Source organism: Netta rufina (assembly GCF_964035555.1).
Source record: "Netta rufina genome assembly, chromosome: 4".
NCBI classification, from domain to species: domain Eukaryota; kingdom Metazoa; phylum Chordata; class Aves; order Anseriformes; family Anatidae; genus Netta; species Netta rufina.
Window position 1 is genome coordinate 34,545,969 of NC_140127.1, and position 27,949 is coordinate 34,573,917.

Sequence of the window (27,949 nt, forward strand, 5' to 3'; positions counted from 1 at the left end):
GCGAAAGGTTGGTCTGATGCAAAGGAGAAAGCAGCCTCTGTTCAAGAGCAGAGCAAAATCCCAACTAAACCACCACCAATTTTGATGCACAAAGAGGAAAGTCAAAGCACCTTTTTTGTGGAATTCAGCAGAAAAATGAAAGGATAAAATTAAACGTGGTTGAATTTCTGTTTCGTGATAGGGTTTTTGGGTTTTGTTTTGTTTTTTAGGGGGAAAAGTGTAGATTTACCATTTAAATTCAATCCACTGTTTCTGTTTACCATTATCATCTGCTGTATACGTTCTGTTGAAGTAGCAGTGAAGGTGTCAGGATGTAAAGAGACCCAGTAATTCAACCTCAAAGGAAAGCATTGTTACTCATTCGGTATATTTTTTGATACAGCTTGAAGATGATCTGTTTTGAATAAAATTCAACTAAACGTGCTCCTGGGCACTGCTACAGGGCACTGTCAAAGTCTGTATTTAGGTTTATAACACAAGAATGTACATTTGTATATATTTATACACAATTATATGCCACAGAGACAAAAGCACACAAAAATACATAAACTAAGTTAAAGATATTTTTTAATATATTTTAGAAGATCTGTGTGAATGTAAACGTTTGGGAAACTCGTTCAGCAGAAGTCATTGTAGGCACTAGCATTTTGACCTTGTAAATAAAAATATGCAGGATTATATCACATTCACTTAAAATGTAACATTTTTTAAAAATTGTAGAAATTAAGTTAATGTTTCTTAACCTGGCACAGGAGATGCTATAAATTTCCTAGCAGATTTATGCACAAGGCATATTATATACATCACCATACTGTTTAATTTCACTGTTTAATAAAAGGCTACCAGTTAAAAATGTTTATAGCCAAACAATGAATCTCTTGCCATGTAACCATAATGAATGGAAATGATAAGTAAATCACCAGTTTACACGTATGCAAGCAATATTTTCTATATATTATTAATAGCATTTGTATGGTTAACAATTCTAATAAAGTATCAAATCCCATTAAAATCTTTGAACATTGTGAAAATAAGACAAAAAAAAGTCTGTACACATAAGGCACAAAATACCCTTGTGCATATACAACTCTTACGGACTTCCACAGTTCTGCATTCACCTATGGCTTCATGTTCACAACGTGTAAGTAGTGTTGTGCATAGTTGCTATGAAAATAATTATATCCTTATAACTCTTTGGACATCTTTATTAATGTTTCACTGTGTTCCGATGATCCTTATTTTGACACAGATTTTAAGCTGCTATTGTCTATATAGATTAATAAATTCATATAGATTATGAATTAACATGGCAGGTTAATTGAAAACATTTTGTAAGATGCCCCTCTGTGGGCATCTTTCATTCATTTTGCTGATAGAGATACTGTTTATTATTATTATTATTATTATTTTTGTACAGATCATTAGAATAAATAACACAGTACAGTACCGTGTTACTAATACCTCTTTTTTGGTATTAATCTGTGCTTAAGTGCCAAATGTCAATGCTATTTTATATTGTTTCTTCCTGTTTTTGAGTACTGAAGTGCTACAAATGTGAACTGCCCAGCTGATGTCCTGACTCACTGTAACTCAAGTAAATAACCTACTGGTGTGGAGCAAAACATTTTCCAACATAAAAATGAAAAAAAAATAACAACAACGACATGCAAAATGTAGTGGTGCATGGAATATATCCACCATACAAATAGAAGTTGAAAGACAAATGGCAGGAGAGAAAATATACACAGACAGATTCCACTTTGTTATCTTCTAAAAAATGCCATAGTGATTAATTCTAGGTCACGATCAGGAAGAATATTGTTTTGTACCAGTTACAGATACTGGACAGTTCCTGCTTAATTCAGAAGAGCAAACCACCTGTGTAGTTCAAGTCATTTTTTTGGTGTTATAATCACATCAACATAATTTTCAAAGACAGAATTACCATCCAGTAGATCTCAGTTCGTAGAGCATCATCACAGTTATAGTCCATCAACTGTTTCAGTCACCTCTAGAGTTAGGTACGAGGGTGCACACTTCTGAATTGATGATGGAACACTCACTGGACTTCCTGTTGAAATAGCTTTATTGTGACTTTTTTTTCCTGTTTGATTCTGAAATTGTGTCAGAGTCCTTAATTTTCAGTTTATGCTGTCTTTATGGCTGCTTCGGTCTGTATTGTGATTATTTAGTTCTTGATTTTTCCACTGAATGCTTGTTCCATTCATGGGCAGTGAAGTCACCAAGCTTTTCGATTGGGAGCAGCAACAGCAAAGACATGACTGGAAATATTAAAAAAAAAAAAAAAATTAAAAAAAGGTTAGCACAAATCTATCAACTCTGTGCAGATTGCCAACAATATTTTTAATTCAGAAATGAACAGAGAATTCTAGCTGAAGGGAGTGATAGCTGCACTTGGGCCAATTTCAATTTCTTATCCTAGAATGCAAGCAGTTCTTACGATTGATTGTCACAAAGGCAGCAAATTAGGCCTGGCCTGTGGCTCTTATTTAAGAAAAACTTTCACAGTATCAAATGGAAAATTTGTTTGACTAAGGTAAATGGGTTCAGAACTGACAGAATTCAGTAAACATTGTAAGAGCTGGGTTGTTTTTCACCCCTCTTTCTCACTGCACTTCAAGCTTAGGGATCAGCATGCTGCTTAACATGTAAGAGAAAAAAAGAGACTTAGGTCTCTTCTCACATCTTGGAAGAAGGCAAAATTGTCTAGTAAAAGGGATGGTGTATATGCTGAGTTGTGTTATTTTTCACATTTAAGAACAGAAGGTAATTCATGGTTGTACTGTGTTCTTCGCAGGCTGTGATGTTCTGTTGTCTCTTCTGAAAGGAGGAGAAATGGCTCTTCAGCTTTCCTCCCCTCCTTTTGCAGAAACTAATGCCTCATTCTATGAAGATGGAATCTATACTTTAGCAGAAAGAGGGATAGGGCCTCAGAGGAGCAATGGCAATAACAGCAGTAGATCCATTCCATGGACTCAATGAGCAGGGAGTGTTGAAGAGAGGTACGGACAGACTGACGATACGTGTACTGTTTGTCTGTGGGCGGGTACATAAAATATCTACAGAGGTAGGGTGAGAAACTCTACTATAAAATGAAGAGATTGCCTGAAGTAATCATCTTGATACCAGAAAGGAAAAGGGAAGCTATAAATGCAAAGCCGTGAAGGATTACATAATAGCTGAAAATTATTTAATTAGAACTGTTGGATGTGGTTGTATTTGAAGGGGCAAACGGAATGAATGAACTAATGATTTGAGGAGCACACTGGTAGTACCCCTGTTCCTGTTACTTTGCCCTTTTACTTGAGGACAGGTCGAGGCATAGTGTCTTCTCCACAGTTCCCAAATGAAGTAAGGGACCACCAGAAGTAAAGCTGACTTCTTATTTCTCATGTGAAAATACTCCCTTAAAATAGTTTCTGTTTCATCAGGCTACAGAAAAACAGGTATTCCGTATTTTAATCACTTATTACATTTTTTTTTTTCAGTAGCTTGCATCACCTGTTTGCAGCCTTGCAGCCTGAAAGTTTTGTGGTACTGTTCTGTCTTCTGTTTTTTTTTTTTTTTTTTTTTTTTTTCCCTTCAGATAAAGCTATTTCAGTCTTCCTTTTCCATCTTGCCACTTTCTTTAACACTGTTTGTTCTCATTTTCTTTCTGCCTGTATAGCCTTTGTTAGGTGAATGAGGACTTGCAGAAGCACAGTGCGACAAGGAAGATATTTTAACATTAAAATATGTTTTCATACATAGGAACTAGAAAAATGCAGGTAAAAGCTGTAATGCTTATTCAGTTGCCAAAGTCAACTCAGATGCCTGCTTTGGTATTGAAGACTGAAAATTTTTGTCAGAATGGGATTGTTGAACTGCTGGCAGATTTTGTGTCCTATGTATATGTCCTTTATCTTCATCCAGAGTGGTGAATACATTATCAACCAATTTCATGCACATGTCATGTGCTGATAAATAGTACTTAGAAGAGTGTGTCTCTCTCAGCGATAGTTTACATATGAGGACTATGTCAAACTTATTTACCTGTTTAGCATTTCAGACAAAGTGGATAGTTTTCACTTTCAATTTGGTATGTGCGCTATGTGACCTGTTAGCTGGTAAACTAGGCAACTTATAATCATTCATTCCTTTGCATGTCTCTCCTCCCAGCTCAAAAAAAATAGATAACTAAGTGGTTTAATACTATTCATCAACTGGACATTATATATTATCAAGATCTTACCTGAAAGCAGTTTTTGAACTTCTTGCTCACAAAATACAGAGCAATTGGGTTTATACAAGAGTTCATGGTTGCCAGGTTGATGCTGATATAATCCAATGGCAGCAAGAAACTAAGCAACAAAAAAGAAAGCAAAACTTTTAAACTCTTCATATAATGTAGAAGCATCAATGCTATTTGTGGTTGCAGTCTCTCCTGTCAAAGAAACTAATTCTCATCTCTCTTGTTGAATCTAATATTTTACCATGCCATGTCAATAACGACCTCTCAGTTCACAAAACCCAGAGGAAAGTGATTACAATGGCAATGGGCAACATGTTGTAATTATGTTACCCCATTAAAACTGATCCCCCTGAAAACAGATGTAGTTGAAAAATCATAAAATGACATATTTGCTCTTCTAATGCCACATGCAGCACATTGCATGCACAATGACATTTCTCACACAATCTCCCAAGTATGTGATATATTTTTTCAGTATAAACAACTGATTGATATAGAAAATGGAGTACCTGAGCAGTTCACATCTGCCGGGGTCTCTTTCATTGTATACCATTTTCTTCAAAATTCGGCTCAAATGAAGAGGGAACCAGCAAAGAGCAAAAATCACTACTAAACAGAAAACTGTCTTTGCAACTTCTCGACGCTGGAAAAAGAAGTAAAAATAACTATGACTGAGTGCGTGGTTCATATTGGTAGTTGATTGTACTGGAGCGATGTTGGCAGCAAAGATAAGTAATCTAGATAATGCATGCAAGGATTCCCAAAGTGCAGCTTCCAGACCATCCGATGTCCCTGAACTTTTTTTTTTTTTTGGACTTGCACACTGCTCATTGCCAGGACATCATAGTTGTTAGCCAAGCAACAACCACTGCTGGACATCCCTGAACCTTTCCAGCCCTTCTTATTCCTCTATACTGGATGAGTTTTCTAGCAGTCCCTCAGATAAACCTCTTTCTTTAGAAATATACATACTCTGCAAGGAAATTTTTTCGTGTATGAGGGGAACTCAGATCACATGTGTTTGATAAACCACTTTCACCTAATCCTTGACATAGGGCAATTTGTAAATCCAAAGCACCTAAATCATTTGGCAATAGCAGATCCATTGAACCATGTACCCGGGTCGCGTACCACATTGAGTACTTGAACCACATTGAACCATGTACCACAGTCGGGATGCCAAATTGTGATATATTATTTTATATTCAGTATGCCTCTCGTTACATAAAGGGATACTGCACAAAGTATTTTTTGTTCTATGTTATCCTTGCTATGTAATCTTGATATTTTTAAGTAGTCATTCTTTGAGCAACATTTTAGAAATGTCTGTGTTACAGCTTAATCTTATAATGCTTAGTAGTTAGGAAATGATTTAAATTTAATGGACATTTGACACGACTCTGGAGATTTACAGAAGTTATGTAGGATTTTGGACAATGTATAACTGTGTTTTGTAGGCATGCATTTGATAAAGAGAAACGTATGTAGAGGTAAGAATAACACTTCTGGATCTGCCACCTTCACATAACAATAGCAAGGATTTCAAGGCCCTCGTTAAAAAACTTAGAGTGAAATGTGTGATTAGAATAAGTCTTGGTAGGTGTTGAATATGACTATTACTGTTTCTTTTTTCTTATAATAGCTTTTATCAAAATAGAAGGATCATAACTAGAAATTAATGTGGACAGGGCTGTAGGAGGGAAGGAAGAAAGGCAAAATGTGATCATTAAAAGGAGAAGCATTTGTAAATTGTGGCATAAACTCATCCTCCAGCAGCTAGTCCATGCAGCTTGCTGGCACAGCGCATCAGGATGGGAAGGCTGGAGGGATGATTCCCCTGCACATACCATTCCAGTTCGGATGGGTGGAGTAGCCTGTGTGTGGCCCTAGGGACAGGCTGTGCTACTGGCCTTGGGGCCTGCTGAGGGAACAAAGTGGAAGGTTTGTGCATGAGGGGAGGATCCTCTGGTCTGCCTTGCTCTGAAGTGTGCCAGCAGAGGAGGAATCTCTGAGAGAACTCACTCAGCTGCAGAGGACTGGTTTAGGGATTCACGTCTGTGAATGTGGAATTTGAAAGAAAGAGTGGAATTTGCGGGGCTGACGTTAACATTATAGCCTGTTGTCTGACTAACTGCAGAGAAAAAGCTACAGATTGTTTTTAAAATTTCAGTTAGGAATGAAACATCAGACAGCACTGCAAAAACATCAAAGTGAGATCTGACAGTTCTGTGAGTGACTTTATGATTATTTGTTTGTACTAGTCTCCTATTGCTCTTTTCAAAGCAGGAAAGCTACAGGAGTGGTAGCTGCAGCAGTGCAATAAGCCTGAAACAAATCTCACCTTTTCTAAACCAAGTTATTCTACAATGGCTTTTTATATGAACCTAAAGATACATATCAAAGTGCGTCAAAGGAGGGGGGATGTATGGAGTGAATAAAAAGTCAAGATTTATTTTTTTTTTCAAATCTTTGTAGTTAAATTTCAAAGCATTTAGCCAGCAGTAATTTAAGGTTAAAGAACAGGGGAGCACAGCCATCACACTGAAGAACAGAAAGAAAGAAAACCATTAGTTTCTTGAGTGTGCTGTCTTCAGTGTCTCCTTATACTATGATATAGTCTTACGTTGCAGGTTTGACTGAATACCTTATCAAAAATAACCTATATCCTCAAGTCCTACTTCTGTAATTTAATGTATTCAGATATACTTTGAAACATTTCTATGCTAAGCCAAAGACAGAAGAACAGTATTTTCAAACATTGCTGTCCCTAATATTTACCTGCTTAAGGTGTTCACTGAGAGCGATTCTCAAGTTGCTGTTCCTTCTGTTTAACATTTCACAAGTCATTAGCGTATAAAAGATGGCAGTACATGCCAGTGGCATGCAGAAATAGAAACCAAACAGCCACCAATCCTTTGCATCTTTGTAAAACTGTGGATAAGAGAAAGAAAAGAGAAGGTATTTTCATATAATTCAATGGAAAGTACCACAGCAAGGTATGGGAAATGGAAGGTGTGACAGTTTGTATCCTGGTATCTGTCTATTGGCAAACAGTTCCAAATTACGTAAACTTCCTTATAATTCGCATCTATTTTGGACCAACATCAAAATGGGAACTGTGGCAGTGTAAACCTTAATTTTACCTTACTAACAACCTGACTGTACCCTTGCTGCAATCTGTCCTGGGTTGGAATTAATTTCCTTTGGTTGTGTTTTCTGAACATTTACACTTACTCAAGAAAACTGGAGTTCAGCTTACGTGAAAAGAACATGCCAAAATGTAGACACTGTCAGTATGAGACAACAAATCTCACTAAAAGCCTGTCTCAGGAAATGCCATTTACCTCTGTGGCTTCTGCCCCAATTCCAAAAAAGGAAAATTCAAAATGTCTTGTAAGTTTAATCACCTTTTGTTATCAGTGAGAAGATTGGTAGTTGGTTTGCTTATGTGCAGGGCAGATAGGGGCCACTTCATAAGTGTTCGTCTGATATATGCAACGCTTAGGGCTGGTGGCTTCCAGCAGTACGGTTACTTTTAACTCTTTGCCTGCCTTTCATGCTATTTGACTTCTGTGACAGGACATTGAGGGAATTATAGAGTAGCAGTGCGTTGCTGTGTAGTTTTAAATATAAGTTGTAGTTCAAGTTGTAGTTTAAGTTAATACATTTATGTATTATGGGAAATACTACATTTGACAAAACATTTAAAATTCCTCTTTTTTTTTTTTTTTTTTTTTTTGTAGATGGTTGCATTTTCAGACTGGAGAAAATATTAAATCTTAGTTTTTAAACTTCATGCTAAGCCAAAACCATGTACTGAAATATGACATTTTAAAGACTTCCTGTCTCTACATTGTTAGTCACTGAGATGGATATGTGTAATAGGGAACCTTCTTTCTCATAATCTTTTCCCTAGCTTGTTTATTCCTAGCGGATGTGCTCTAGTAACATCACAGTTCCCACACCAAATGTCAAAATGCTAATAACTGAGGATTATTAGGGATCCTGTCTGAAGAAGTTAAACTCTTGACATCTTGTTTACATTTAAAGCTGAACAGTTCTAAACTTTAAAAGATAAAGGAAACAAATGCAATTTAATAGACTGTATTTAATAACATTCATTTTTAATCTGCTTTACTTACACTAGGGAGTTGATTTACTGAGAAAAAGGGAATGTTTTTGATTTTTCTTCCTCCATCCCAACAGAGTTAGCTGCTTACAGAGCTTGCTAATTTCGAGTATGCTACTGGTATCTAGGCCACAACCCCACCCTACAGGACATCTTGAACTGTGTTCTTTAGCTTGTTTCCTCCTCCTCATTTTAGCTTCATCCCTGGGTGAGGAGGGGATAGAGTCAGCTGCATAGTTGCTCTCTCCTTTGGGGCCAAATTCCCCCTCCCCTCACTCCCCTCAGAACCTGAGCTTCTGCCAGCAGAAAACCAGAAAACAAAACGCCTCATATTTTAAGAGTTTGTACTGAGGGGAAATCTAATTACCACTGCTCCTGCAGAGAAAAGTATTACAAATACATGTAGCAATTATCTTTTCTGTGGCAAATTCCTCTGGGTCAGACTAGAAGCATGTTGGTTGGGCAGCACAGCAAAATGTATACTGTGTGAATCCATGCTACATTTGCAAGGCAAGCTTTCTCTCCTAGCAGGCTACCAGCTTTCGTGAGCATTGCATGGCAGTCAAGAACACACCCATAGTCCTGTGTCACAACCCTGACTGATGACCTGGCTTCGTGAAAATACAAAACCTACACAAAAATGTCTGTAAATGATTAATTATGGAATCTGGCTTTCTCAAAGCTTGCATCAAAGCACATGACTGGGTTGATTTAAGAGAAGTAGACATTCTTTTGTTTGTCTTGAAAGCCCACATGGAACTGGTTTTCTACAGGAAATGTGCATTTTAAACAAGTTTTCTAGTGCGCTCAGCCTCTAGGGAATCATGGTCTAGCAAGAACCTTTCAAGTCTTTCAAAGACAGCTTTAAAATTGAATAAATTCCCCTATTAAAAATAAAAGTTAATCATAAGTACTTCCCACAGTTTAGTAATCACTTATTGTGATGTTTGTGGTAGTGAATATTATAGTTAAGGTTAAAATGGTATTTCCATTTTAATCTCATATTTGTACTCCCTTGCGATGCATTGAAACACAACATTTTTTTTGACTGATGTGTCCAACACTTATTCTCAGTTTGGACCTAAATGTTGATTTATTTCACTGAAAATCAAATTGTCATGGTGAAATTTGGAGCTGTTGAATTATTCTGAGCAAATAAACAATACTAATTTCTGCTAGTAAACAAAATGAACCAAGCTATTCTCTTAACTACATTAAAAACAGAACGATAATCATTAAAGTTAACATGCCTGTGGAAGACCTGAACTGTAGTGTTTTTGAGAAGCATGATGAGAAAAGCATTCTTTTTCTCAAGGAGAGAAGAAGTGAAGATTGTCCAGGCACATCTGTGGAGAAAAACCACTACAAAATGGAAAGGCCTACATTTACTGCAGTGTGCATTTCATAAATCATTTTCTTTAAACCATAGCATCTACAGCCATACTGCCTGTAGAGTTTAGAAACAGAGATACCATAAATCTTGGGCAATTCCACTCCCTCTTCACCCACATTAATTATTTCCGTTAGGGTATTGCTTTTGTTTTCTCTTGCTCTTGTCTCTGACTCTTTCTGCCATCCCTGCAGTCTAACCCAACCAAAATTGGAGATATTCCACTGAAAAACACAATTCATACGTACTTTTTATTTTCTAAATTTCCTAACTTCATTTGCCTCACCCTTCTCAATTCTAACCCAGGCCATGTGGGATCCCAAGCTTGGGATCTAACTCAAGATCAGACATTCAAAAACAGAGAAGCTTACACTCTGTTATTAAAAAATCTTGGTCAGAAAAAGACCCAGAAACTCTGGGTGGATTTTCCCTCAAGACTGAAGACCTTGCATTATCTGCATCCTCAGAGACAAAACAGAATGAAACTTTTTTTTTTTTTCTGATGATGATGATTATTAATTGTTGAATGGTTACTGGCCCTTCTTTGGGTTCACAAAAAAAACAGTAATATATCACTTTCCCATTTTCGCAATGGAAAGCCAAGAAAATAATCACCATCCCTCTATGGAGTAAAGATATGTTAACTCTGTAGTGACTACTCACCTGACTTGCTTTGAACAATCTAATGTGGATATTTGCCACTGTTAAGGTTTAGTAGCACAGAGGACGAGTGCTATGAAGCGTGCCAAAGAAGTCTGGTTTGTACTCGGGTACATCTCTTGCTCCTGAGTTGCTGTGTCTTGATGACAGCTAACAGTGCCTAAGCTACCTAAGTTAGAGATGTGAGTCTGTCAGATTTGTACCCATGATTTCTAATAAATGAAGGGATTATCCTCTGATTTTGTAACTGCATTTAGAATAGGAAAAGCTATGTTAGAGCATGGCCCCACCCTATTATTTATCTGCCAAAGGACCTGGCTACTGCACACAAACCAATGACTCATCACGGTAAAACACGTTTTCTGACAGTTACAGGCTTCAGGGTGTTATACCTAGAAACACAATACCTCCCAAGGCTCTGGCTACACTGACATCTCTTGGCTGTACTTTAGTCGGGCCCAAATTGCAAATTTCTGTATTAAGAATCCTCAGTAGGGAATAAATGGAAATGTAAAGTCACATTTAGGATCTCTAGATGAAAGCAGAGGCTGGTAACTGTGCATGAAGGACCTTTTTTGCATCAATACACATTAGAATGCTATTTGCACTTTAATGGATAAATAAAGCATATTATAATCCAGTATCTTAAGTGTCTAAGTTATATGATGTGGATTCCAAAAAGAGAAGAAAGGATGTTACTTACCAACATAAAATTATTTGTAGGATTGAGCATGCAGGTAACATAACTTTCATCCTTGTATTTGAAATGTACCACAGTAAAACCAATGGCTTCTGGAATAGCCAGTATAAAAGACAGAAGCCAAATGGAGAAAATTTCAATAGCGGTGATCATAGGGATTCCAATGCCCTGAACACGGCTCCAGGAGGCAACTGCTCTATACCTGAAAGAGAAAGGCATTAGTGTCCAATCTTCCAACTTCTTCCTTAAATTCAAACATCTTGCTCCAGTTTTATATACGAAGGAAAATCCCAAAGCTGACATCTTAGACTCATGTTGCTTGTTTTTCCTGCCTGTTCCAGGGGCTCTGCCAGCTGTCAAGCCACCTAGGACACAGCAGCGCACATCAAGGGGTGATCATCTAGATCAGATGATATAACAGCAGAAGAAAAATCTTTCTAACACACTAGCCATTCTAACAGATCTGGCACAGCTACCTCAGCTGTAACTGCAGTGCTATCTGAAGTGGAGTTGTCAGCTGGCATGCAATGAAATACTGTGAAAATATTTTTCATCAAATGAAAATGCATTTCTTTTATTTATGCTAATGGTGAAAGTACTGTTTCTATGAGGTATATCCTGTATTGGCTTTAGAATACAGCTGAGTGCTAGTTAGGACTGTCTGGCAGTGATCCCAGCCTTTACATCACCTTTCTGATGAGAAGCTGAAGTGCATGGCTAAGAGGTGTGCACATACCAAAAGCAAAGCATTTTTCCCATAACTTTATCTCTCAAATACCAAGTTTCTTTGAAAAAGTGGAATTGCTGAAACCTATTTCTCTATATGTATGCATCTGATAGCTCAAATCCCTGATAAAAGGTAAGAACTCAAAAAAGTTTCAAATACAGTCCAAACATTTATAGCACGTCTCCCTTTTTCTCTTCCTCTCTTTACTTTCTCTGTCTTTCCCGTGTTGGAGGATTCTTGTTACAGGCTACAGCCTTTCCCCCAGTCAGGGAACTGAGAGGGTCTTTCTCCTCGACTTGTCTGCCAGTTTTCAAGGAACTTGTAGGAGTTTATTAGCTTTCAGACCTTAACCTCTCTGTCAAGTCTGCTCAATAGGTTCAAAAATTATTGGAAGAAGACAGATGGGCATGTAATACAGAGTAATACCAGTCTGTAAATAGAAAATTCATTAGTAGACGGAACTGTTATCTAGCAATAGCTATAGTAAATAAGATACTTAGCATTTCCAACAATTTAGCAAAGACAATGCTATCTAAAATTATGGAAAGAATGAACATTATTGTGTTCTTGTACTAATCTGAAATGCATACTGGAGAGCTTTCGGTCATTGGTGATATAACAGTTTCTAAACTGTTTATTTTACTTCCACAAAAGAATAGCACCTTCCCATTTGGAACCACAGTGCTATACGGGCTTATCATGGCATGCACGGATGAAATAGTCTTCTTTAGTTGAGGAGAAAAAAGTCAAGAAGAGTTGTTCTTCTGCTTTATAAAGGTGAGAATAAGAAGTTACTGAAGCAGTTAAAAATTGTATGGAGCTGTGGCATTTTACTGTCCTGACTATGACAAGTATTCTTTTGACATGCCCTCATTTTCTGCTGCATGAGTCCTGGCAGACACATTTGGATTCATGCAGCTGCTACGTCTATCCTTAACACCTTTCCAAGGCAGGAGCCAAGGTTAAGCTTTTCAAAGAAAAGCAAATGAAGTGGTGATTTTAACAGATGACAGCAACTAACAACAGAGCATGCCAGCAGGCACAAGGAAGGTGGAGGGTGTGGGAAAAGAAGGTGCCCTCAGCAGACCAGGAGTGTACAATTTGCAAGTACATAGGCTCTCAGTAGCAGGGATGGGCGAGATTTGGCAGGGAAAAGAGAGAACAGGGGAATTTAGATCACAGAGTTTTCATTTGGAGGATTAGGGTGTGGAAGGATGAGAGTGGGATGGCTTATGATTGGAGGAAGTCAGAGTTTTGGCATGGGCTCAAAGGCTCAGGGGTAACAAGGGTTTAAGGAAAAGAGTAGTTGAGAACTCTGGATTACAATTATTTTGAATATACTGGGAAGGGTTCAAGTTTGTATTTCTGAGATGGAAGGAATGAAGAGCTTCTGGTGGGAAAAAAACTGCCAAGGGATGTAGGACCTAGGCTACAGATGTCTGTAAAAATTAGTTATTTAAAGGCAACCACACCCCTCCTCTAAACAAAACACTAATTTGAGATTAAGGATTCACACGTAGCACTTCTTCTGATTCCCTCTATCACGTCCCCTTTTTTTGTTTGGAAGTGTGCTCATTCATATTAACAGGGTGGAACACATGAACTAAATACCCTGTAGCCTCGATGTTAGAAGAAGGAAGATGCAGGAATGCAAAATCAGGCCTTAAGCCCTTCACACAAACTTCAGAAGGCATTATCAAAGAACAACAGTGGAAGGTGTCAGAGCCTTGTATGCCACCATGCTTGCAGCAAACTAACTAGAAACCTTTGCTTTGATATCTCGTGATAAAAAAGCAGTATCATACACTGCATAGTCATGGGTGTACTAGAGATAGGTTCTTGGTACACCATTTTAACAGAAATGTATGTATAAAGATTTTGAAAGTACTAAAGCAAAGCATTACATTTTGGACTTGCAGATTAAAAACGAAAGCATCTTCTGAAGGCATCCTTATCTTCAAAGGATCTCAGAAAGGATGGAGTCAAGAGTTCACTTGTGGGGAGGAGGCCTATGAGAATGGAATTCTGAGAGCACTGAAACAACCTATGTTGAAATAATTGGGAAAGTAATGCTCAACATCAGATCTTCCCACACAATTATTCGTATTAAAATTCAGATTTAATTTTGAATGTTTTGTGATCCTCTCATATTTCATTTTACCAAATATCAGATTTTAGATTTAATTACTACATGCAATATTCCTAGGAATATTCACACAAATACTCAGATATTTGTACCAGGTGAACTTTGGAAATATAACAATCAATTGGAAGTTTACTAACTGGAACTTTTACAATCAATAAAATCAGCTGCACAAGGTGCAGGGTACTACCTCATCATCCTTGACTGCAGGATGTCCTTAAACAGGAGACTATAGACTACACATTTCTCAAGTAAGACATAAATTTTTGTTGCGTTACCTGTGTAACTATCTAAATGACAACAAATGGGTTAGAAACTGTGAATTCTTGCATTTTTTTATACCTGTTTCTCTTCAAGTTATGTCTGCTTTGTACAGAAGGTCAGTGTGCACAGCAGCAAGGATTTGGATTCTATATATATTTTATTGGCAATTTTTTTTCAGTTAACATTTCAAATAACCATCAGATGCAGAATTACTGTCTGAAAAATATTATGAATGGTTTCACCTAAAGGATAGGAAGTTCACTAATTAGATCAAAATTTCCTGAATACATATTAGCCCGCAATTACTTTGTCTCTACTCACTGCTCTAAGAGTGATTTGAAAAATAGTGGTAGTAAAATTTTTCAAGTGGGTGTTCTGTGAATTATGTAATATATAGGATCTTTGTCTAGCCACAAACCTCCCATAATTATGAATGGGAAATACTGCAGGGTTTATTTCCCTCACACTTAAAAAATATAGGATGGCTGCCAGGGAAATGAAATAATATAGATGCATCACACATTACATTTAATTCCTCAGCCTAAAATCTGTGTATATGTGCATGTTTTATCTTTTCATTTGCCGTTTCTGTTTGTTTTCTTTTTCTCTCCAATCTTTTCTAAAACATTCAGCTCTTTTCCAAATCATTTCCCTCTCCCTATTTAGTGCTGTGGCTCTCTTTCTTCTCCCCCCCCCCCCCCCCCAGTTTTTTTTCCTCTTTCTATTGCTCGTGTATGTGCTGTCAACTTTAGTATACTGTACCCTTCAATTGCTCTCTCCTCTGTGTTTTCTCCTCTTCCCTTTTCTCTCATTCTTAGCTATTTATTCCAACTTTCTTTTTATGGACCCTGCAGTCCCTCTTACTACTTGTATTTAAATATGCGGAGTATTTGAGGACAAGGGATCATTACATCATAAAGTATACATACATAAAATTAAATAGTGCACTCCTATCTAGTTATAACTGGTTCAAAGCATGTCTTCCACAAGGATATCTTGTATTGATTTGAGAACATAAAAAACAGCACACCTTCACCTTTCCCTGGTGATGTCTTGTAGTAGTTAATTAACCTCATTGTTAAACATGTGTACCTTATTTTCATTCGGAATCTGGCTGCAACTTTGATCAGTGGGTTAATATTACATTTTCTTTGCAAAACTAAGACCTAAAGGATATCTGATACATCATCTGTGTTTCAGCACTTGGATGTAATGTTTAAGTGGCTTTTTCACCATTATTTTTGAGAAGCAACTTGCTGAGATCTCTAAGGTCATTGAATCATTTCTGATGCTTTTCAACACCCTCTCCATGATTTCATCATTCTTTGGTAAGGAATAATTCCAGAACTCTAATTAGCCTTTCAGTATTGGTCACATTAATGCTGTAGCCTTGTGGTTTTTGCTGTGGCCTAGATTAGTTTTTGGAACAATTTGGATGGACTTTACCATAGTGGTATCTAGTCACAATTAAAAAAGAAAATGTACTGTTCGCCTTATGAAATGAAGTCAAGGAGTGTATGAAAATTAAACCTTGGCTTATAGCTTGTGTGTGGACTATGAGTCACAGAATCCCAGAATGGTTGAGGTTGGGAGGGACGTCTGGAGATCACCAAGTTCAATCCCACTGCTCCAGCGGGGTCACTTAGAGCACGTTGCACAGGGAACGCCTGTGCCTCCCCTATGCCTGCTGCTGTTTTACAGAGTAGGTGGTTTTGCCTCCCTGTTCCTTTTGACCACATTAAAATTAGTTGTTCAAGTGACCCACTAGTATAACATACTTCTGTTCTGCAAGTACCACCAGCCCTTTATAAAATGGAAAGCCCTTTATAAAATGTCAAGCACATGAGAAGCAGTCACTGCCAAGGTTAGCAGCAGAACAGTTCCTATACTGTTACTGGTACCAATCTATTCCTCTTTGCTGTGAGAGATCAGATCACTGCAGTTCTTCATTCTAAAGCCAGCTGGCAGTGTGTTGACAGCAATATAATAAATTGATAATTGAAAGTAATTACATTAAAAATAAGAGCCATTAATAATATAATAACAGTTAATATAATAAAGCTCTTACTGCTTTGCTTTACTGCTATAACCTGGATGTTTTATACGTTTACTGGAAGTTGGTCCAGATGGAAGCACCTAATCTGAAATGACTGTCCTGTGAAATTTGGTATTCAGAAGGGTCAAGAAGAGAGTGTATACCTATGAAATGAGATCGGCACTTTTAAAAACCATCTCTTCATCAAAACTGTTATGTCTGAGACATAAGGAAAAGTAAAAGCTCAGGAAGGAAAACATCCTTCCTCTTAGTCATAGTCAGGGACTGTTTAGAAGAAGTGTCAGACTTTCATCATGATCATGATTCAGAGTTTAAAAATGTCTGAGGGGCATCTGAAATAAATGTGATCTTCCTCTGAAGGGTGAATGGCTGGTTTGGTGTTTTCTTTCAGCCTCTTGAAACCCTCTCTATGTGTGAATGGGCATTGTTCCTTTGGGAATGCACAGTTAAACCTTAAGACGCTGTCAGTGCATGCCATTTTGTGCAAGGGGCACTAGTAATGAGTGGTGTTTCACAGTAAGGTGTAGTTAACACAGGGACCAGTCCCTGTAAGAAAAAACAAACATTGGGCTCTAAAGCAAGGCTGTAGTCTACAAATGAGAGCTAAGGAGTCAATAATTATCAAAGCTTCGGAGCTCTGTATTCATTGTACTGATTGCATCCATCTATTTTTACCTTGCAGAATGCAGTCCCATATATACGCTCTCTAACTAACTAACTATAAAAGAGAACATTTTCAGGAGCATTTTTTAAGGAAAAAATAGCTATCCTGTAGACCAGAAATAGTCCAGCTGTGACAGCACACAAGTTTTTGTGAAAAATGTACTCATTTTTCATATTAAAAAATATCCTTTAGTTGATGTAGAATTCTTTACTAATATGATTATGCCTGTCACTCCTGTGCCTGACCTAATTTGTCTAAGGTGTTGTCAGATCTTGATTTAATGATAGTGTAACTTAGATTCAATATGTGTTAGCCAATATCAGAGTCTGGCTCTATGTATCTGTTTTCAAACACACATTCTCTGCAGTCATTTACTACAGTAGCACCAAGTGATAAAGACTATGTCCTTGACAAAGCATGTAGTTTGGAGGAGGAAATTAAGTAGTTTGCATATGATCCCATACAAGGTTTTATGCTCAAATGGAAATGGCATTTGGTTATTTTAAAGATTAGCAAACCAGTGTTTATAAACAAACAACAACAACAACAACAAAATAATCACAAAACAAAGAAAAACAAGCATGCATATATAAAAAGATAGCTTCAGCTGAGTTACTTCCAATTTATGAAAACATATGTAACGTATGTTCACTAAATCTAGTGGAAACTCATTGGTGAGAACTTAGTGAACAATCTGCAAGTTTCCTATGTGTTTGATCTAGGATTTAGAGTAGTCCATGGGATTGTGTTTTATGTTGGACAGATACAGTCTGAGCATTAGAATTCTGTTTATAGTCATAGACTCATAAAAGAAATAGAGCACTTGTGTTTATTTCACAGAATCACAGAATTTTCTAGGTTGGAAGAGACCTCAAAGTCATCGAGTCCAACCTCCAACCTAACGCTAACAGCCCTCCACTAAACCATATCCCTAAGCTCTACATCTAAACGTCTTTTGAAGACCTCCAGGGATGGTGACTCCACCACTTCCCTGGGCAGCCTGTTCCAGTGCCTCACAACCCTTTCAGTGAAGAAGTTCTTCCTAACATCTAACCTAAAACTCCCCTGGCTCAACTTAAGCCCATTCCCCCTCGTCCTGTCACCAGGCACGTGGGAGAACAGGCCAACCCCCACCTCGCTACAGCCTCCCTTGAGGTACCTAAAAAGAGCGATAAGGTCGCCCCTGAGCCTCCTCTTCTCCAGGCTGAACAAGCCCAGCTCCCTCAGCCGCTCCTCGTAGGACTTGTTCTCCAGGCCCCTCACCAGCTTCGTCGCCCTTCTCTGCACCCGCTCAAGCACCTCGATGTCCTTCTTGTAGCGAGGGGCCCAAAACTGAACACAGTACTCGAGGTGCGGCCTCACCAGAGCCGAGTACAGGGGGACGATCACCTCCCTAGCCCTGCTGGTCACACCGTTCCTGATACAAGCCAGGATGCCGTTGGCCTTCTTGGCCACCTGAGCACACTGCTGGCTCATATTCAGCCGACTATCCATCATCACTCCCAGGTCCTTCTCTGCCTGGCAGCTCTCCAACCATTCCTCTCCCAGCCTGTAGCTCTGCTTGGGGTTATTGCGCCCCAGGTGCAGGACCCGGCACTTGGCCTTGTTGAACATTTGTTTGTTTGTTTGTTTCTAATGAGCTAACGAGGTCAGCTAATGAGTTACCAATGCAATAAGGAATCATTTCAGGAATAGATACATCTCAGTTACTCATCCATTGCAAACCTTGCACATCAACTTTTCATACAAAACCAAACCAAGATTATTTTTAAAGTTTCATTTATATTTGCATCACTATATTAATATGCATAATGCATTCTATTTATCAACGATTTCTGTATCAGAATTACTGAAATCTTAGACTAGAACATGAACAAGTATATTCAAGACCAATAAAAATAAAGAGCCTTTAAGTATGTGAATTCTCCATCTGCTTTTGCCTAATATTCATGAAGAAAAAAAAAGCATAAAAGAATAATGTTCAAAAGCATCTTAGCTGTTGTCCTACCATAATGTTTATATATCTTCTTGAGCACTTTTAGCAGAGTTTTATTAATTTTCAAACTATCAACATCAAACTATCAAAGCCGTTTTCCAGCATGTTTTTCAATAAAATTCAGTTAGCTGTATAAGTTATTAAAATGAATACTGTAATTATAGTCCATAGGCAATGAGTTGAAAAAAAATATTTTTATGACTAAAGATTATGATCCTGTTCAAATACAAAGCAAACATTATGTCACATACAAGAAAGAAAAAAAAAAGAATACTGACTCAAATCCCAATAAAATTTAGTCTGGTAAGAGAAATTGAGATAATGCTTTAATAAACCTTTTAAATACCTTTAAAAAGCTATGAAATTAATTCAGTAGGCATGAGGTCTAGTAGCTTCGTGGTATACTTTGAGCTACAGATGTGGTGCTTTGTTATAGCCAGGATATCAAAAAGCAGAATTTAGGTTACATCTATACTGTAGTCTGTCTGCTAAGAAGACCATACTGAGTATTCCCACTATTAGTACAACTGCAAGGGAAAGAACGGTGTCAATCAAAAGAGTAGAACATACTGTACCTGTCCACACTAAGGGCACAGAGATTAAGGACTGTGATTCCCACTGATGCCTTCTGTATAAAGGGGAGGAATTTGCAAAGAAACTGTCCAAATTCACTATCTCCAAAAGGCCATTGCTGAGCCAGGAGCTAAAGAGAAGATACAAAACAAGCAGAATATTTAAACAATAGCTTAGCAAATGTGTAACAATCACAATTCTTTCTTGTCTTAGACACAATCATTGTAACCTCGAAATTTACGTACTTCAAACATAGAGGCATAGAGGGTGAAAACTTAAGTGTTGACCTTCTACACTTGCATTGTTAAAGGATCTTTTATTGATGTGCTTCAGCCACCAATACCAAACAGTGAAAATCTAACTCAGCCCTGTCATAAATGGTTGCGATTACTATGGCCCAGAACCAAGGATTCAAAGCGTAATTCATAGTTCATAATGAAATACCTCAGAGCCAAATTCCCATGCTTGCATGCAAGTAGATTCTTGTCATTGTAAATACACCACCATGTCAGTAGACACTGCCAGATTGTTAAGTGTGTGGAGAAGATAGTGTACACACATAATTAGTTCCATATTATGTTCTAAAGGACTAGCTTCATACATGTGGGCTGTACTACCACGCAACAGAAAGGCATCCATTTGGAAAGATGTGAATGAGCGGCTGGGGTTTAGATCAGTATTTCCAAGGAAGCATTAACAAAACAAATATGAAAACATTGATTCCTGTGAATAATTGTGAAAAAATAGTGCATAAATATTAATCTTTCTAGGTGTAACTGTTAATGTGTTGAACAAAATACAGGATACGAATGACTTAGGGTAGTTAAAATGGCAGATTATATTCAATGTAAGTAAATGTAATTGGAAAAAAATATTAAGTCCATACACACTGAGCTCTAACTTGGCTAATTCCATTCAGGAAAGAGATCTTACAGTCACCTTGTTTTTTGAAAATTGACATATCCTTCCCCTTTTGGTGAGAAGGTCACTCTTGCTCTACCTCTTTTAAATTTTCTCCTCTAAGTCTCTGCTGCTGAGCCTTTGTCAGGGGTAGGATACTGAATAAGAGGTATGATGAGCAGTTTGTGTGACATAGCCCAACAGTTCTTATGCTATTACCAACTTTTATTGGAGTGTCTATGTAATAAGAAGCATTAGTTTCAAAATGAAAATACCAATTCTTGAACTAGACATGTAACTTTGTCAACATCTTGGAGGATGTTGTATCCCAGATAGGCAGGGATCCAATTTTTCAAGTCAATACAAAGTAATTATAGTTTATCTTATTGGATGATTAACTCATTATTAGTCGTGTGCATTCATCATCTGATTTACATGTATATGTAGTGTTACTGAACAAAGGCTGGAACACAGGATAGTTTGATGGTACCCTTTCAGTTTATAGATGTTTTTGTTTGCTTTAGAGGGCAATAGCAAATGATACACTATTGAGTAGCAATTAGAAGCTAAACCCAAGCTTCTGAAAGCTTCTGAAAACTAATTCTGCTGAAATTTTGAAGATACTTGGATCCAGACCTGGGAAGGTTTATATAGAACTTTTTCAGTGTTATATAACTGAAATAGATTGTAACATCACAACAGTTTTATTTTCCAGTGCATGAGATAGTGATAAACGGGTGGCAAGGCTATCATTTCCAATAAATACAGCATGTGTGATGTGCCAGATTCTAGCTGTCTGTGGGCAAAAACACAAAATGGAAAACAGAGAGCAAGGAACCACACTTATCTACAGAAATGCACAGGGACTGACCCCATTGCTTTCTTCATGCAAAAATTAGTTGGGCTCTTTCAAAAACAAAGTACAAAATCTACGAATCTCATATTTTGTAACATTTTTGCAATTAAAACTGAGCAAAGATTATACTGTTCAGAATATAATTAAATCAGTAGGAATTTTGACTGTAGGTTGCAGAGTTCACTTTCTTGCAGATCTGTTCTCAGGCCATTTTGATGCTTGGGCAGACCTTATTTCTTTCCTTACAGTCAGTTTGCATTTTGAAAGTTATCTGTGCAGACAGAAGGAAATTTTTTCATTAGAGGCTTAGGGTCTGGAAAGTGGTTGTCTAGTAAAAGTGGGTGTATTCTGTCTGCAGAATTAGAAAAAACAACAACTTTTGGTCCTAGCTCAGGACTGTAGTATTCAAAATAAACATTTTATCACTATTTAAATTATTCTTCAATTGAAATATAAGATTAATTACAACCTTTGATAATATAAATGTTATTGTTAAAGTTCACATACGTCTTTATCTCACTGAAGGTAGGAATTACCTTTCTGCTTTTTCACAGCGTGAGATTTTCAGAATATTCAGATGCAGAGTACAGGATGTTTATTGCTGAAGCAAGCTATTTAATACTCATTGAAAGCTAGGTTTCTAGTAATTGAACTTCTCTTTAGAGTCACTCATCATTTGCATTTTCACATCTCTTGTTTATACCCATTCACCACATGTGCTTTTTTTTTTTTTTTTTTTTTCCCCAAATACTGCCTTAAATCCTGGAAGCTGCTATCTACAACATGCTGTATAAGGTTCTCTAGGACCATATTCATATTGTTATTTGATCACTTGTATTTCAGGACAGATTTTAGCAATTCATAACTTTCAGTCAACTATGAACCAAACTTACATGTATGACTGCTAGTTAAATAGGAAAGGCATTATCCACTAGGCATTATATTTTTACTTGATTATTTTTTCTCTTTAGTTGAATACTAAAATGAGATTTCTAAAAATAAGCCATAGGATCAATCCAAATCTGTCTACTTGCTATTTGAGAGTGATACAATATAAATGTTCCATTTGCTCTCGTTCTGTTGCTGTTTCTTGCTGTATGTTTTCTAGCATACTGAGAATTCTTTCCTTCTTCAAGAAGAACCGAGAAACTTACTTACCATCAAGACCCCAGCAGACAGAATGCAAGCATCTTTGCAATGGTATTCCAGTTTAGGACAATCATATTTAATGTAAGCAAATCCCTCTTGTGCCAGAGGCTAGTTAGTGGATCACTAGAATTGGTGATTTAACTATTGTCAGTAGCTTCAGTAATAAAGGTAATGAAATTATGCCTGCAAGCTGTTGGATAATTCCTTTGATTTTATCTATATGAACTGAATGAAATACATTGAAAGCTCCAGCAAAATTATTTTCTGGATAGATTGGCAATATAATAACAAAAGTTTCAGGGCATATTTTTGCCTTTCGCCAAGAGCTCTTGCATGAGGCTTTAGTTTATGTCAGGGTCTGCATAAAAGCTGTTGGAGAAAGAAAGGCCAGTCTGAATCCAAGGTGGTTCTCCAACCTATTCTCATCATGTGGAATATCAGCTTCAGATTCTCAACAGTCAGTAATCATATGGTGTCTGGGTTTGGGTAAAATCGGAATAGTTTGCAGGCACCACTGGGTGAAGGCTAAATTAGAAGTGGCACTGCCAAGGGAAGGAGGCCTCAGCAGACTTTTACCAATTGCCTGTGCCAAGCAGAGCCCCAAAACTGATTTACTATTACAACTCACACTCTAAGAGGCAAGAGAAAGACAGCCACCTCTTCACTTATGTGCACTGACCATGACTGTAGCATATACTCAGCAATAGAAATGAACAAGCACTTTGTACTGACTGTGAAACTCTTACTACAAAGCTCAAAAAGAAAAGGTTCAAAAAGAAAAGTGTTGTACTTGAAAAAGGTTCACTTAGTCATTACTTCTCACAGGGAAGCTTTATCACAGTTTCAGCATGTACACATCTTCCCTGCACCCCAGGAAGCTCTCCTTTTTTAAGATGAAAAGTATTTTATTCCTTTTGTTTCTTACACTTTTCCACTAATTGAAGTACCATCAGTACCAAATCATCAGACATTCTTTTCAAGTTGATTTTAATCAAAATCACTAGGATCAGGATTAAGTTATTTGATTTTTAAGATTAACTTTGCAAACATTTCCATGGGTATACTCCATTACCATTCTACATCAGCTATGCATTCATTACTTCCCTTTGGATCAGGTGCCAGTTTTTTCTTCAGGAGATATTTTTAGTCAGCAAATCTTATCCCATCTGTGGTTTTACTAATTTTACATCAAAACAAGTCCATTGCCCTCTGTTCTACCCTAGCAGGATACAGAAACTTCTGAGGGAAATATCATATTCATTTTGTATGAAAAAGTGGGCGCAGAAGTTCAATTGAATTAGTCCTGATTTACTTAGTCTCAAGATAAGAATTGGGACTACTGTCTGTGCTCTTCAAGTGCTTTTGCATGTTTTTAACATCCAGACAAAATGGGGATAAAATCGTAGCATATTACATTTTCTCTCAAGCCCTAGGGATAGGAGGAATCAGGCTGATTATCCTAGCTTGTATCCTAGTTCTCCATGACTTGGTCAAATGGATTCTGCTTTTGCAATCCCACTCTCAAAATCTGAGGTTTCAAAATAAGACGTGGCAAAGGAAATACACTTTTTCCCATGTGTAGTTGCAAATGTGTATTTCATAAGGTTCAGCTGTGGTGCAATTCGTGAGCGAGAAGAGTGTAGCCAACAGCGTATTCTTACACTGAAATCAGAAACCAAAATTTCAAGGTTCTACCATCAGTCTTGAAAAACCTCAGTAAGTGACTAGAAAGCTACAGCTTCCTTGAGCATCCCCTGGTCTCTGCTCCTTTATATGGCCTCTCTGCCCTGACTGCAGCTTGAAACAAACAAGACAGCAGCGCTGAGAACATTCCTTTGCAATGATTTTTAAATGTCACTCAGTTGATTTTATTCTACTGCCACTGCTATTTTCTAACCCCCATTAGTATTCTAGCTGATGTACAAAACACAGATAAAGTCCCACTGTGCATCTCAAGCAATTTATATATAGTCTAAAAGAGAGAATGTTATAATCTAACCACACGAGCATTCACCAGTACATGCTCATATGCATCCACAGTGTTTATCTATTCCTAGGCTGATACTGTGTGTTTACAGGCAGATGATGACCCTGGAGCTCAGCCCAAAATAGATGGACTGGGTTGGGTGCTGGATAGGAAATGTCTCTGAGCTGCTCTGTGAAAACTGCTTTGGTTCAACAGCTACTTGTTAGGAGGTCATCTCTCCCTGCCACTTGGCACTGAGGATGAAAGCAAAGGTTTTATTGTACCTGCCTCTTCCTGCTCTTATCTCATGCTAGTGCACTAGAGTCTTCCTCTTCTTCCTGTATCTTCTTGGAACCATTGCTGCGCTGGCACACAAGCTCTGCTTCCCAGAAACTTTTTCATACAGGTAGTATTTGCCCCCATGCAGGATACATCTCTGAGTTTCATGGCCTTTAGGTGTTCAGTGATTCTAGTGGCACCACTCTGGCAGCTAGGGTTTCAACTCTGTCTTCAGCAGGACAAACAGAAATACCTTCTTTATTCTCTAAATTCTGTTCATCCTGTGCAGTGATGGAGACCAAACCAGCAGACTGCTGGTTGTTTGTATAACTTCTAGTTGCATAAGTTACCGTTGCCTGCTAACTGTGGAGTTACAAAATCGGTGTATTCCTGGGTGATTTCGTTGCCTTGCAACATAGCACAGAATGAAAGACAAGAGAAATTACTCTTTGTCAGATCACATGGGGTTTTGTTTTTTCAGGCAAGTTTCCTGTGGGAGATGTTGAGCTTTGTAAGTGCAGCTGTGTCTTAAGTTATCATCTACATTTATGTAGGTCCTTGCAAAGTACATCTGCTTCAAGGCATGGGCCAAATATGGTACCCGCTCTTTTGGTCAGAATTCAGGTGGAATCTGACTGAACACAAAAGTGTCCAAAGTCTGTGCCACTGACTTGACTGCATTAAGTGACAAAAGACAGTAATTGTGACTGAGGCATTCCTCCTGTCTCCAGTCTGTGAGACCAGTTAGAAAGAGGGGTGGGTTCAGTCTCCCGCTTGTTGCATTTTAATTGTGGTATTTTGACTCAGTGACTCAACCAGGATCATTCTGTCCCCATGAAACCTCATAGTACAAGAATTCACTCCATACTTTCAAGTCTTTCTCGTCTTCCCGCAAACCCTGCATCCTAAAGAGAACTGAATTGCAGGACAATACTCATCCATTTCTTTCTTGGGACCCACAAACTGTTGCTCACCCCACATGCATGACTCAGCTCTGCTCCACCACTTTGCTGGCACAGAAAGCTGCAAGGGTGAAAGAAGATAGAAAAGCGCCTGTCTGGAAGTATTCCTTCCCTTCCCACTGCTGGAGTGAAAAGCCTCAACTTTGGGAAGGGCATTGAGTAGAGGAAGATAGCAAACAGGGCAAGCCTCTGTAAAAAGGGCACAAGACCAACACTGGGTATATCAAGGTGACTCAATAGTTCAGACTTCTGCTGACTTTAGTAGTTCGCTTATACTTAGGATCATGATACTGCCACGTTCCAGAAGGCACGTGGCATCTCTTCAGCTGTTCTTTGCAGGAAATATATCCCTAGTTTTGCTACAGCCAACAGCTGCCCTCTTTCCACTGTCTGAGTGGATAGAAGTCTGACTGTCTGTTTTCTGGAAGGAAGGAAGAAAGGTTATGTGGGGATGCGGGAGTACCATCAAAAACATTTTTTCTTCTGAATTGCCCTATCACAGCTTTTTCGGCTCATCTTTTCCTGCTGAGTAAAATGGGCAGTCATTTTCTCCCACTTAGGCAGCTAGGGAAAGGACTGTAGAGTTTTTACACAAGAGAAGATATATTATACTTTAAGAGATCCTGAAAGGTAAGGAAACAAATGCCCTGATTTTGAAGCAGAATGTTCTGTCTCAACTAACAGCTAAAACGATAAATCCTAAGTTTTACATTCTCTTTAAAATGTTTATGTTTATTACAAAAATCTACTTAGCAGCCAAGCATTCCTGACATCTCCCTGTGGTATTTTTGTTGTTTACAAAGTAGGATTAATTTTTTTTTCTTGTTCTGTGGTGATGGCTAACTTCCCCCCCATTTAGGTAGACTACTTTTCAAGCTGTGCAGCTCTTTTTCAGGCAAATGAGCTGCAAGGTCTGTTTATGTGCATGGTGATCTGCTGAAAAGAACTTTTTCAATCCCTGGACAAAATATTGCTTTTCTTATTCTTCAACCTGTGTTGTCTTCTTTGTGTTGCTAAAAGAGGGTGACAGTATTGCTATGAAATTACAGCAAAAGTGGTAAACCCTGGATATGCACAGTCAAAATGATTCCTTGTTATCTGTAGAATTCAGCTGATTGAAAAATGACCAGAGTGAGCATACTAAAATATTCTGTGAAACCTACAGTCTCTAGGTACTGTACAGTATTACAGATCCACAGAGCAGCAAGACAGGCACAAGATGTGAAACTGAAGAAGAGGGAGGAGCTGCCTGTGCATTGAAAGGAATATATATTCTCCCACAGTCTCTGGGTTGGCAATTTATGTACTGGACAGCCATTACTTAATGGCAGAGTGGATCTTGAATGGAGCCCTAGAACATAAACCCTTCCTTACCTCCTGCCTTGGAGTGCATGATACACATTCTGCTAGGAAGCTGTAGTCTGCAAATGGAGAGAACAGATTCCTGGTATACTAACACTTGCCCCTTCCCTCTTCCACTTTGGGTGATTTGTGTCTCCAGGACACGACAATCAATACCTGTGCTACCTCTAGATTTCTTTAATGTATGGTCACTACATGGGGACATACACCCAAATCATAGTTCATGTTCTGAGCAAGTAATATTGATTTTTGCATCACACCGGGCTACTGATACATGTCTTTGTGGAATCACTGCCAAGCATTCAGAAAAAGTTGGAATGCTGTTAGGTTGGTGGCCTCAGAGTTTCCTACTAGTGTTTATACTTAATTGAGAGAGACACACTGCACAGGGGATGAATTTTGTTTGTAAAGGTGGGTTTCTCTTCTAAGTAGACTTAACTTTGTGTGTGCTGTGGGCTTGGCCTTATATTCCTTTGGCACAGAAGTGTAACTACTGTGGCTGTCACTTGCTCAATTAGTCCACATGATCACTCCTGATGAGTTTCTTTATCAACCCTGTTTGTATATATTATTAATTCTGACAGTAAAGGCAATCAGATACACCAAATTGTGATGTAGAAGGGGGGGAGGGTCTAAAACTTGCACATTTGCTCTAGCGTTGAAAAATGTTTATGACCAGAAATGCCTCAGCTAACTCTTCCTTTATGGAAGAGCAAATGGCTGGGAATGCTTGCTTACTGCCTGCTGATTTCTACATTTAGCTTTATAATGTTCAAGGTAGACTACTCAGATTTAGATGCTGTTGTAACTATGTAAACATGAACACCAAAGAAACCCACCTTAGGCCACTACTGAAAACACCACTGTGTTGAGCTGTTTGAGCGGTGGACACTCACACCTTTTTATTCTTGGTAGATGTCT

The 27,949-nt window shown here is 38.0% G+C and overlaps 1 protein-coding gene across 1 annotated transcript in view; it reads right to left on the bottom strand.

Moving 5' to 3' along the window:
- Window positions 1-608: 608 nt before the first annotated feature.
- Window positions 609-27,949, bottom strand: part of EDNRA (endothelin receptor type A) — a 34,736-nt gene continuing 7,395 nt past the window's right edge. The window contains exons 3-8 of the mRNA XM_084285605.1: window positions 19,557-19,684; window positions 11,135-11,333; window positions 7,031-7,183; window positions 4,762-4,895; window positions 4,253-4,361; window positions 609-2,282 (exon numbers count right to left, since the gene is read on the bottom strand). Coding sequence (XP_084141731.1) covers window positions 2,142-2,282; window positions 4,253-4,361; window positions 4,762-4,895; window positions 7,031-7,183; window positions 11,135-11,333; window positions 19,557-19,684 — 864 coding nt within the window. The 3' untranslated portion in view covers window positions 609-2,141. The remainder of the gene's footprint in view (window positions 2,283-4,252; window positions 4,362-4,761; window positions 4,896-7,030; window positions 7,184-11,134; window positions 11,334-19,556; window positions 19,685-27,949) is intronic.